This window comes from Manacus vitellinus, unplaced genomic scaffold, assembly GCF_001715985.3.
Source record: "Manacus vitellinus isolate BGI_N305 unplaced genomic scaffold, ASM171598v3 scaffold_87_pilon, whole genome shotgun sequence".
Taxonomy (NCBI): Eukaryota; Metazoa; Chordata; class Aves; order Passeriformes; family Pipridae; genus Manacus; species Manacus vitellinus.
In genome coordinates, this window is record NW_021940854.1 from 334,985 (window position 1) to 346,210 (window position 11,226).

The following is an 11,226-nucleotide window of genomic DNA, read 5'->3' on the forward strand; positions in this document are numbered from 1 at the left end:
CACCCACACATGTGCCTCATCCCTCATGCACGGGGGCTTGCCTGTGGGATGAGCATATCCAAACCAGAAGGGCAGAAAGCACTGCTGAGGAGAGGCTGAGACCTTGTCTTGTCTTTCAGATGGGCTACACCCCACTGCATGTGGCCAGCCACTATGGAAACATCAAGCTGGTGAAGTTTTTGCTGCAACACCAAGCTGATGTCAATGCCAAGACTAAGGTACAAAGTTATCCTGTGCTCCAAGGACCCTCTGCCCTGGGCCACAGCGTGCAGGTTGATGGGGAAGGCAGCTGCCCTCATGCTCTGGGCATGAAGCACAGTGTGAGGCCTGGGGGCATTCCTGGGGCAGCAGGTTCCCAGAACTGATGGCAGCACCTTCTGTCCTCCCCTGCAGCTGGGCTACACCCCCCTGCACCAGGCGGCACAGCAGGGCCACACGGACGTGGTGACGCTGCTGCTGAAGCACGGAGCCTCTCCCAACGAGATCAGCACGGTGAGTACGGTGCTCACCCGCCCCTCCTCACCCTGTGACCAGCCCAGCAGCTCCCCAGGCCCCTCGTGTGGCTGCTGACCCCGTCTCTCCCCCGTGGCAGAACGGCACCACTCCCCTGGCCATCGCCAAGCGCCTCGGCTACATTTCCGTCACGGACGTGCTCAAGATCGTCACAGAGGAGACTGACATCCCGGTGAGCCCCCCTGGTGTGGGGACAGGACCCTGGGCAGGAGGGCTGGGGCTGGGAGCAGCCCGGGACAGGTCTGCAGCTGGGGGCCCAGCCCGGGTACCAGGAGAGGGCTGTGCAGGGAAGGGCTCCTCTGACTCTGCTCTGCTCCCACAGCCAGTTGGCGACAAGCACCGCATGAGCTTCCCGGAGACTGTGGATGAGATTCTGGACGTATCAGAGGATGAAGGTGAGGGGCAGGGGTTGGCTCACACCATCCCAGAGGTCTGCCGACTGGGTCAGTGTGGCAGGCAGCAGCCACAGGGATGGCACTGGTGTTCCTGCTGGCTGGGGTGGGGGAGCTGTGGGTCCTGCAGTGGTTTTGCAGAGAGGATGAGGGGAGCCCGCCAGCCTCTTGGGGTGGCACCTCCCAGCTTGGGTGCTTCCCTGCACTGTGCAGGAGGGATGTGCCTGGACCTCTCTGTGATCCCAAGCCCCAGGGACAGTGTGTGGAGAGCCCCTGGGCATACAGAGCCCCCCCGTGCCCTGCTCTGCCGGGGGGTACCAGCTCCCAGCCCAGCTGCAGCTGGTCTGCTCCTGCACCCTCCCACCAAGACCTCACCTTTGCCTCTTCTTACTTTGCAGGCACTGCTCATGTCACAGTAATGGGTATGAAATGTGTCCCCCTGCCCCAGCTCAATGGCCCATTTCACCCCATGGCCACTAACCATCCGCACGCCATGTCCATCTGCTGAGCTCCTGCTGGGCTGGGCTCCAGTGCCAGCCCTGCCATCCTGCCCTGCCCATCCATGTCCGTGCTGCTTGCTGTGGTGTGACTGCATGAATGGGCATCCTCCCACTCAGGCTGCCCTGGTGGCCCCAGGCCCTGTCCCTGGCAGGCAGAGGAACCTGGTTCTGTGCCCCTCCACAACCGCCCCGTGCCGTGCTGGCCAGAGCAGGGACTGACCTGAGAGCTCACGGGTCTCTGTGCTCCTGTGGTCCCCTCCCCATCTCTGGGGACTCCCTTTGCTTTGGGAGGTGCTGGACACGCTCCCACAGGGCACTGGCAAGAGCCAAACCCCGGTGAGCTCGTTAGCAGGTGTTAGTGGGGCCAGTGGGCAGCGCTGGCAGGGCTCTGTGCCTCCAGTGCAGGGGCACCCCCAGCCCCTGTCCCAGGAATCCAAGGATAGGGTGTCCCCTGCAGGCTCTGCTGTGTGTTTGGGGCTGTAAGAAGGGGGTCAGTGAACAGCTGAGGCTCCTGGTGGCTCCCACAGCTCCTGTCCCACTGGCCCACTGCATAGGCCTTGCCTTGCCAGCAGACCCCCCCTGGCAGAGAGCAAACCCCCATGTCTGGTTGAGGCCCAAGGGACAAGTGTGTGTGTCCAGGAGAGGGAGCAGGGATGGGCCCTGGCTCCAGCCCTGAGGAGGGAGGGGGGCAAGGGCTGGATGTCTGTGTTTCCCTTGTCCACCTGCCTCTGCGTGCTGAGCCAGCTCTCGGTTTCAGAGGAGGAGCTGATGGCACCAAAACCCAGGACAGCTGATCTCAGGGACCAGGAAGGCAAGAAGGAGATACTGGAGTTCATGACCACGACGACACTGGAGCAAACGTAAGAGAACTGCAGGGTGGGGAGGGAGCAGGTACAGGGCACAGGACCAGCCTTGTGCTGGGTTGGGCTGCCCGTGGGGCAGGGACAGCTCTGGGAAAGGAACAGATCACTGAGCCCCCATCAGCTGGCATGGCAGGCAAGGCTGGTCAGTGCTGTTCCTGCACCAGGACATGAGGCTGCTGCTGCCTTTGCCTTTGTCCAGCAGCCCAGGACTCTGTGGGGATGGATGGGGGCTGAGGGGCCCAGGCCTGCCTCTTCACTGGCTGTCGCTGATCTCTCTTGCCAGGGTGGAGTCTCCAGCTGTCCTTCAGGTCCCCTGTGTCCCACCTGAGACTGTGGTGACCAGAGCAGAGGAGACTGAGCAGGTAGGACCTGTGGAGACAGAAGCTGAGCAAGTCAGCCTGCTGCATGCACCCTCGGTGTCCCCACAGGAGGTGAGCATGAGACACAGCCTGTCACAGCCTCCCCCAGGCATTCCCTGCTGGGGGCAGCTCCACCATCACTGAGCCAAAGCATGGGGTGGGTGGTGGGCATCGACCCAGTGGCACAGGACTGCCCCAGGGACCATTGTGAAGACGTGGTAAGGGTGGGGCAGGCCTCAACACCCGCCGAGGAGGAGACGCGCGTGCGCGCGAGGGGGGCTTTTTGGTGCCTTACAACAGCCCTCCAAGGAGTTCGAGAGGACTCCCTGATTCCCACAGCCCTGCCACTGAGACCTCGACAACATCAAGCCCTGTGGCAGCCCCGTGCACACAAGGGTGAGTGCCCGGCCCGTGCAGCACGTGTGTGCTCTGTGCATCGGAAGCTGGCCTAGCACGCTGCCAACTCTGCCCGTGCATCTGCCCGCTCCAGGTTCCTGGTGAGCTTCATGGTGGACGCCCGTGGTGGGTCCATGCGGGGCAGCCGCCACCACGGCCTGCGCGTGGTCATCCCGCCCCGCGCCTGCGCCGCGCCCACCCGCATCACCTGCCGCCTGGTGAAGCCCCAGAAGCTGCCTGCACCCCCGCCACTGGCCGAGGAGGAGGGCCTGGCCAGCAGGATCATCGCCCTGGGGCCTGCTGGTGCCCAGTTTCTCAGGTGAGCTTGGCTGGGAACGGAGCGGAACGGGCTGCCAGCACCAGGGTCATCCCTCAGGACCGGGAACCGATCTGGGCTCCTCTGGAGTCTCTACCATCCGGGGCAAGACCTCTGCCCACCTCTGCTTCTTGGGGGTGGGTGGAGGAGATGTCCCACCTCTGGCTGGGCACAGCGTGTTTCTGGGGTGGGTCATTCCAGCATGACAGAGCAGTGGTAGGAGAAACCCTGACCAACCTCGTCCCGCCGGGCACAGCCCGATGCCCAGAGAGAGGGAGGTCAGCAGCTCTGCCTTCTTCCCTGGCAGCTGCACAGCGCAGGCAGGCACTCTGCCCAGGGCCACCTCGTTGCCTGCATGTCCTGGTGGCAGCACGTGGGTGCCAGTGCCCTCTCTCTGCCGTCTGCAGCCCCGTCATTGTGGAGATCCCACACTTTGCCTCGTACGGGCGCGGGGACCGTGAGCTGGTGGTGCTGCGCAGCGAGAACGGCTCCGTGTGGAAGGAGCACCGCAACCGCTACGAGGAGAGCTACATGGACCAGCTGCTCAACGGCATGGACGAGGGTGAGCTGGGCAGGAGGGGCTCTGCCCTCGCTGCGGGCAGGGCTGTGCCGGCCGGGGCGGTGGGATGGGGCTGAGCTGCGGTTGTGCAGCGAGGAGGGTGTGGGGTGACAGCCGCAGGCTCGGTGTGCGAGCACTGATGGCTGTGCTGCCCTTGCAGAGCTGGAGAGCCAGGAGGAGCTGGATAAGAAGAGGGTCTGCCGCATCATCACCACTGACTTCCCTCTCTACTTTGTGGTCATGTCCCGGATTTGCCAGGACTGCGATATGATCGGCCCTGAGGGAGGGTGTTTGAAAAGCACGCTGGTGCCCATGGTACAGGCCACCTTCCCAGACACTGCTGTCACCAAGAGAGTGAGACTGGCCCTGCAGGTGAGCCCCAGAGGGCCTGGCCCAGGGCCCAGACATGCTCCTGCAGGCAGGGGTGGGCACGTGCCCCAGCCTGGGGAAAACCCATCCCTGATGCCTCTCCTTTCTCCCCCCACAGGCACAGCCTGTGCCTGACGAGTTGGTGACCAAGCTGCTGGGGAACCAAGCGACCTTCAGCCCCATTGTCACGGTGGAGCCACGACGGAGGAAATTCCACCGCCCCATTGGGCTCCGCATCCCGCTGCCACCGTCCTGGAAGGACAATCCGAGGGACAGCGGTGAGGGTGACACCACCAGCCTGCGCCTGCTCTGCAGCGTCATCGGTGAGGCTGCCAGTCCCTCTGCGTGTGCTCTCCATGGGGGCAGGCTGGGCTGCCACAGGGGATGCAGGTCCTGGGAGCTGAGGAAAGGGCACAGCAGTGGAGAGAGCAAATGCTTAGGGGAGGCAGACCCCAGGCTCAGGGAAGGACAGTATGCTCACCCTTGCTTTCTGCTGCAGGAGGGACAGCCCAAGCCCAGTGGGAAGACATAACAGGCACCACGAAGCTGGTCTATGAAAATGAGTGTGCTAACTTTACCACCAATGTGTCTGCCAGGTGAGTCCTGGTTGAACGTGTGCTCATCTGGGGACATCCAGTGCTCCTTGGACCTTCTTGGCCTTTGCCAGGAGAAGCCCTTTGCCCTGTGCTCATTGTGGTGCTGCCCCATTCCTACATGCAGGGTAATTGCTTCCAGCCATGGGGCCCCCCTGCATCAGGAAACACTCATGGCAACAGGGTGTGCAGAGGGAAGGGTGCCATTCTTTGTATTTGGGTGTGTCCCTGTCACAGATGGGGCTCCACCTGTACCCAGCTCTTGGGGCACCCTCTGCAGTCCAGTTTGCTGTTGGGGATGGTGTGGGGGCAGCTCCACTGGTGCCACTGGGGACCCTGCCCAGCAGCACCCCGACCCCGCTCTCCCGCAGGTTCTGGCTGGCTGACTGCCCACGCACGGCCGAGGCCGTGCACTTTGCCACCATGCTGTACAAGGAGCTGACAGCCGTGCCCTACATGGCCAAATTCGTGGTGTTTGCCAAGATGAACGATGCACGGGAAGGCCGCCTGCGCTGCTACTGCATGACTGATGACAAGGTTGACAAGACCTTAGAGCAGCACGAGAACTTCACCGAGGTGGCCCGCAGCAGGGACATTGAGGTTTGTCCCCAGCACACACGTGGAGGGCAGCAGGGAGAGAGAGGGCTGACAAAGTGAGGGGAGACTGATGCCGGTGGAGGGGCCTGGCCCTGGCTTGGGTAGGACAGTCAAGGTTACCTGCCCTGTCCAGGAGCAGGAGAAGCAGCTCTGCACAGGGTCTGAGCCTGTTTTCTGCTCCCTGCCAGGTGGTAGAGGGGATGCCTTTGCACGTCGAACTCTCAGGGAACCTGGTGCCTGTCAAGAAGGCCACCCAGCCCCGCACCTTCCTCTTCCAGTCCTTCCGGGAGAATCGTCTTGCCATCCCCATCAAGGTAACGTCAGGGTGCAGGACTGGGCAGCACTTGGGGCCCTTGGCTTGTGCCAGGCCACCTAACCGGGCCCTTGTTGCTCAGGTCCGGGACAGCAGCCGGGAAGCCAGCGGCTCCCTGTCCTTCCTGCGCAAAGCCATGAAATATGAGGACCTCCAGCATGTGCTCTGCCACCTGAACATCAGCATACCACCCTGCACCAAGGTCAGTGTCTGCCACTCTGGGAGGGCAGGGGACAGCCCTTGCTGCCAACTTTTCTTCCTCAGCTTCTCCACACGGCCATGCCATGCCCCTCGGTGGCTGTGGGAGAAGCAGTGGTGCCAGGGCAGAGCTGCTGCCCTCTTTCCAAGCTGTTGAGCCCTTGGCTTGTCCCCTCTCTCACAGGGCAGCGGCAGCGAGGAGCGGAGGAGGACCCTGACACCATTGTCCCTGCGGGAGCGGTACAGCATCCTCAGTGAGACCAGTTTTGGTAGGCAGCCAGCTGGGATGGCTCCAGCCCACTCACCACCTGTGCTTGGGCTGCCCGAGTCAGTGGAAAGGCTGGGCTGACCCTGTTGAGCTCACACTCATGGCAGCTCCCCTTTCCCTGTGGGTTTCCTTGGTCCTGCCTGCAGGGCACTGCTGTGCTATGGGGCTGTGAGACGCCCAGGCCAGCACCCCATTCCCCTCCCCATTCTGTGCAGCTGAAGCTGTGACTTCTTCTTTTCCTCCAGGCTCTCTGAGCAGCACGGACAAGGCAGACCAGAAGATGGTTGACATAGCAGAACAGCTGGGCCTCAGCTGGGCTGGTGAGTGCACCCCTGACAGCTCTGAGGATGCACAGCACTAAGCTGATGCTTAGGGAAGCTGGAAGCAAGGTGCTGGGTGGAGTGACTGTGCTTTGCCCTGGGCCCACACTGCGACTGTTCCAGGGCACTGGAGTGAACTTTCCTGCACGTGTCACACACGCGGGTACCAGCCCTGTGCTTTGTCACCAGCTGTGTGTGCTGCTGCTGTTCAGGGAGGCCCAGCACTGTCGCTGCAGCCACACACCCAGCTGGCAATACCCACACTTGTCCTTATCCTGACACCCTGCCACGCTGGTCACAGCCAACCTGGGCAGCAGGGCTTCAGCCTCTGCCCCATCCCAGCTCCCGCATGTTCTGCTGTGTTCAGTTGTACCCAACAGAGGGTCTCTGCACTGGGCCTGGCTGAGCCCTTCACAGTGTCCCCAGCCTGGTGGTGGGCACCAGAGGGTGTGATACTGAGACGTGGTGTTTTCCCCAGAGCTGGCACGTGAGCTGCAGTTTGGAGTGGAAGACATCAACAGGATACGTGTGGAGAACCCCAACTCCCTTCTGGAGCAGAGCATAGCCTTACTGAACCTCTGGGTCAGCCGAGAGGGCAAGAATGTCAAGAGTGAGTAGTTGTGGTGCCCTGTTACGGGCACAGAGGTGTCCAGGCTGGCTGTGAGCACACTGGGGGATCACTGGCTGTGCTTCACAGCACTGGCTCGTGCATTCCTGCCCGCCTGGAGGGCGTGTGGGGCACGGCTGTGTCCCCCCCAGTGAGCAGTTTGTTGACACTGGTTCCCCCTGCAGTGGAGAACCTGTACACGGCGCTGAGGAACATCGACCGCGGCGAGATCGTCAGCGCGCTGGAGGGCTCCGGCCGGCAGAGCCGCAGCCTGAAGGGCGGCTGGCGCTGCACGGACAGAGAATACTCCCTCTCACCATCCCAGATGAATGGTGAGCCCCAGCTTCTGGCAGGGACTGCAGGAGGGCCCCGGGGTCACAGTCTGTGCGCAGAGAGATCGGGGCTGGTGTCTTGCCTGACCAGGTTGCACCTGCTGAGAACTCAGTGGGCACAAGGTGTTGCTGACAGACGTGGCCTCTTCACTGGGGCTTACGCTGCAGGAAACTTGGCCCTGTCCTCCTGCCTTCTCAGAAACTCTCCAGGTGGGGTTGACACACGTTCCTTATCCCAGTGTGCCAGTGAGAGGTGCCTCTGGCTGTGCAAGCTGAGCAGTAGCCAGGAGCCTGTGGAGCCCTGGCTGTGTGGCTGAGGTGGTGTGTCCGGGCTGGGCCCCAGGCAGAGCGTGCCTGGGTGTGGGGACACAGCCGGGCTCAGCTGCAGCATGTGCCACAGGGAGCGGGCACACTGGACAGGGGCAGGGCTTTGTGCTGCTGCAGCCCTGCACTGTGGCTCTGCCCCTGCAGCGCTGGCTCATCGCTCTCTCCCTCTCTGTCTCTCCCCTTGTTCTGCTCTCTCAAACATGCCACCTAGTGCTGCCAGGTGCGGGCACTCCTGTGGGTCACTTCTTGTCACCTTTCTCCTCTGAGCTCATCCTGGCCTCTCCTTCTCTCATCTTTCTCCACTGCCTGTCTCCACTGTCTCCACCTCAGCTGAGCCCTCCGGGAGCCGCGTCCTGCTCCGGCGACTGCATGTCCAGGGACTGCCCACCCTGGGGGTGTTGTGCTTGCAGGCAGCCACCCCAGGCCTCCTCCTCCTGCACGGGCTGCTCCTCCCCTGCTGACCCTGCACTGCATGTCCCTGACCGGGCGCCTGCACGGGCTGAGGTGCCCTCTCTGTGCTGGAGGTCCCAGCTGTGCCCCATGCCTTGGCTGTGGCTGGCATTCCCCGGCTGTCTGGGGAACAGAACGGGTTTGTTGCTGGTCTCCAGGGGTGGGAAAAGAGTTGATGGCTCAGAGTGGAAAAAAGCTGAGCAAAGCCACCTGCATGGGTAGGGCTGCCTGGCTTGTCCATACAGATGTGCCTGAGCTGTGCACATGGCCCTGGGTGATGAGGACATAACAACTGCTTGTAGCCCTGGAGAGACCAAGAGGGTTGCAAGGCCCTGGCTGCCTCCTGCAGGGCCTTGGGGGGTTGCATGACATTTACTGGCGTGGTCCTTCCCTGCTCATGGTACTTTCAACCTGCTCCTCTGAGCTGTGGAGAGTGTTTGGCTTTGGGAGTCAGTGTCTGCCAGGCTTGGCCACCTGAACTCCAGGCTAACTGCCAGCCTGCTGATGCTGGATGGGGGCTGTGGGCAGGGACCTGGGGTCTGATGGAGCAGGGTAGCAAAGAGGGCACTGTGTCCTGCAGTGTGGATGGGGCATCGTGTGAACGCCAGGCCAGTCCTCCTCACGGGAGCAGGCAGCCCCAGAGCCTGCCCAGAGCAGCCCCAGGCCTCGAAGGGAGGCATGGCAGCACTCGCAGGGACCATGTGAAGGCAGCTGCTGCTGGGAGCGCGGCCCTGCTCAGCCTGGCCATGGGGGGCTGTGGCATGACCATCGCTGTCCTCGGGGCAGGCATCCCCCAGAGGCTGTTCCCCATTTCCCTGTTGCCCCACTGTGCTTGTGCGTGCGTGGGGCGGCTGCTGGAGACGGTGCCTCTGTCTGCCCATATAGGTTACGCTTCGCTGCAGGACGAGCTGCTGTCCCCCGCCTCCCTGCATTACACTCTGCCGTCCCCGCTGCGGGCCGACCAGTACTGGAATGAGGTGGCCATCATGGATGCTATCCCAATGGCTGCCACTGAGCAGGACGCCCTGATGGAGATGTCCGACATGCAGGTGTGGTCCTCGGGGCTCACCCCCTCGCTGGTGACGGCTGAGGACTCCTCTCTGGAGTGCAGCAAGGCTGAGGACTCGGACGCCACGAGCGAAGGCCGCTTCACGGGGCAGCTTCTAGCAGATGTGCATGGCCCAGACCACATGGGCTCTATGGACCTGGTTGAGGATGACACAGTGGACTCAGATGCCATGAATGGCCTGATTGACCTTCTAGAGCAGGAGGAAGGGCAGAGGCCAGAGGGGAAGATGCCAGCCGGTGATCATCAGCCAGGGACTGGGGAGCAGGACCCGGAGAGTGAAGTCTCTTTTGTTTCAGTTCAGCAGAAGGTGCAAGCCAGGATCACGACATCACCCACTATTAGACATGCTGTGGAGAAGAGTGCAGAGAGGTACTGCAGCCTGAGCACCAGGGTGGCCACGGGAGGGGAGCAGAACTGCTTCGCCAGCTACTGCCCTGTGCTGGGCCAGCTGCAGTGATCTCCCAGCTTTGCTTGCTTCTCTGCTGGTCTCCAGCTCTGGAGCCCGGGCACACGGAGCAGTGGTTGGGCCGAGTGCCTCGTGCACCTCTGGCAATGCTCTGGGGGGGCTCCTTGCAGAGCAGCTGGGAGGGAGCCCAGGCAGACAGGCCCTGCATGTAGGTTGTGCTTACCAGAGCCATCCCAGCCTGGGCTGCCTCCTCCCATGTTCCCAGTGGCACTGGGAGCAGCACCCAGTGATGCTCCACAGCATTGCCTTAGACCCTGGCAGCCAAGCTGTGGGGCTGTGGGGTGGGCAGGGAGCATGGCAGGGAGGTGGTCTGTGCCCTTTGTGCATCTGTATCCTGTGCTGCTTCTGCCGGGACCGGCAGTGCCGGGAGGCAGCGCCGGCGGGGTGCGGGCTGTGCCCGTGTGCCTGCGGAGCTCGGCTGGTGCTCGGGGTGCAGCACTCCACGGCAAAGCTGACTGCCTCTCTCTCTCTGTCTCTCTCTCCCTGTCCCTCTCCGGTGCCCAGGCTGAGGGACTGGAATGCAGAAGGCTCCTTTATCTCCTGCCTACAGGACCTGACAGCGGGCTCCTGGCAGGAGGGGGTCACCCGAAGGCTGCTCCCAACGCACACCACGGCCTCCGAGGCACAGGGCCAGGAGCAAGAGCAGGTCCTGGTGCCAGCCGTGGAGCTGATGCGGATCAGCTCTGCAGAGGACAGCGACTGGCAGCCTCAGCACCCCACGGGCGGCTGGCAGGAGGAGGCCCACAGCCGCTTCTTTGGGCAGGTGAGGGTAAGGGCAGGGGACTTGGCCCCGCAGAAGGTGGAGACCCTATGGACAGCCTTGTCTGGAGCCTGCTGCCAGGCCAGGCAGGCAGACCGGGTGCTAGCTCTGCAAATCTCCTGGCACAGCTCCTGCCCCTAGGGGTGCCTCTCAGCCCAGAATAGCCTGCTGTGCCTGACACCTGAGACCTTGCTCTCCATTTATAACCCAGTCACCCTCTCTGACTGCTTCCTTATTGAGTATCTGCCCTGGCCGCTGGCCCATCAGCCTGCTGGAGCCAGAAATAGAGCTGGTCTGGGGGCCAGGCTTGGGTGGTGGGCACGATGGCATGGTCACACAGAGCCAGCAGGTACAAGGTGAGGGCGAACACCTTTCCCCAGCCAGGGCACGCAGAGCCATCCCGGCAGCATGGTCAGGCTTGGAGGTGGCTGCTCAGCTCTGCAGAGTGAGTCTCCTGAGTCACGGGTGATTCCAATGACATCCCAGAGCCCTGGCTCCTGCCCAGGGCTTCCTTTGCCCTGTGACAGAGGGACTGCACGTTGCCCTCCCACCGCAGTCAGGAGGACAGGCCGCTGGCAGGCGGGCGGAGAAGAGGGACAGAGCTGTCCCGGTCCCTGCCTGGCTGGGGCATCCCGGCCCCATGACTTTGAGAGGAGCTG

At 62.8% G+C, this 11,226-nt stretch overlaps 1 protein-coding gene across 1 annotated transcript in view; it reads left to right on the forward strand.

Annotated features, from left to right (window-relative positions):
* ANK1 (ankyrin 1) overlaps positions 1 to 11,226 on the forward strand; it is a 49,373-nt gene that overhangs the window by 32,999 nt on the left and 5,148 nt on the right. Inside the window, exons 19-40 of the mRNA XM_029964998.1 lie at positions 120 to 218; positions 394 to 492; positions 593 to 685; positions 836 to 908; positions 1,304 to 1,327; positions 2,163 to 2,265; positions 2,552 to 2,686; positions 2,967 to 3,023; positions 3,118 to 3,342; positions 3,747 to 3,901; positions 4,059 to 4,270; positions 4,386 to 4,590; positions 4,767 to 4,863; positions 5,232 to 5,460; positions 5,646 to 5,771; positions 5,853 to 5,972; positions 6,153 to 6,237; positions 6,482 to 6,556; positions 7,035 to 7,166; positions 7,349 to 7,495; positions 9,158 to 9,710; positions 10,312 to 10,570. Coding sequence (XP_029820858.1) covers positions 120 to 218; positions 394 to 492; positions 593 to 685; positions 836 to 908; positions 1,304 to 1,327; positions 2,163 to 2,265; positions 2,552 to 2,686; positions 2,967 to 3,023; positions 3,118 to 3,342; positions 3,747 to 3,901; positions 4,059 to 4,270; positions 4,386 to 4,590; positions 4,767 to 4,863; positions 5,232 to 5,460; positions 5,646 to 5,771; positions 5,853 to 5,972; positions 6,153 to 6,237; positions 6,482 to 6,556; positions 7,035 to 7,166; positions 7,349 to 7,495; positions 9,158 to 9,710; positions 10,312 to 10,570 — 3,303 coding nt within the window. The remainder of the gene's footprint in view (positions 1 to 119; positions 219 to 393; positions 493 to 592; positions 686 to 835; positions 909 to 1,303; positions 1,328 to 2,162; positions 2,266 to 2,551; positions 2,687 to 2,966; positions 3,024 to 3,117; positions 3,343 to 3,746; positions 3,902 to 4,058; positions 4,271 to 4,385; positions 4,591 to 4,766; positions 4,864 to 5,231; positions 5,461 to 5,645; positions 5,772 to 5,852; positions 5,973 to 6,152; positions 6,238 to 6,481; positions 6,557 to 7,034; positions 7,167 to 7,348; positions 7,496 to 9,157; positions 9,711 to 10,311; positions 10,571 to 11,226) is intronic.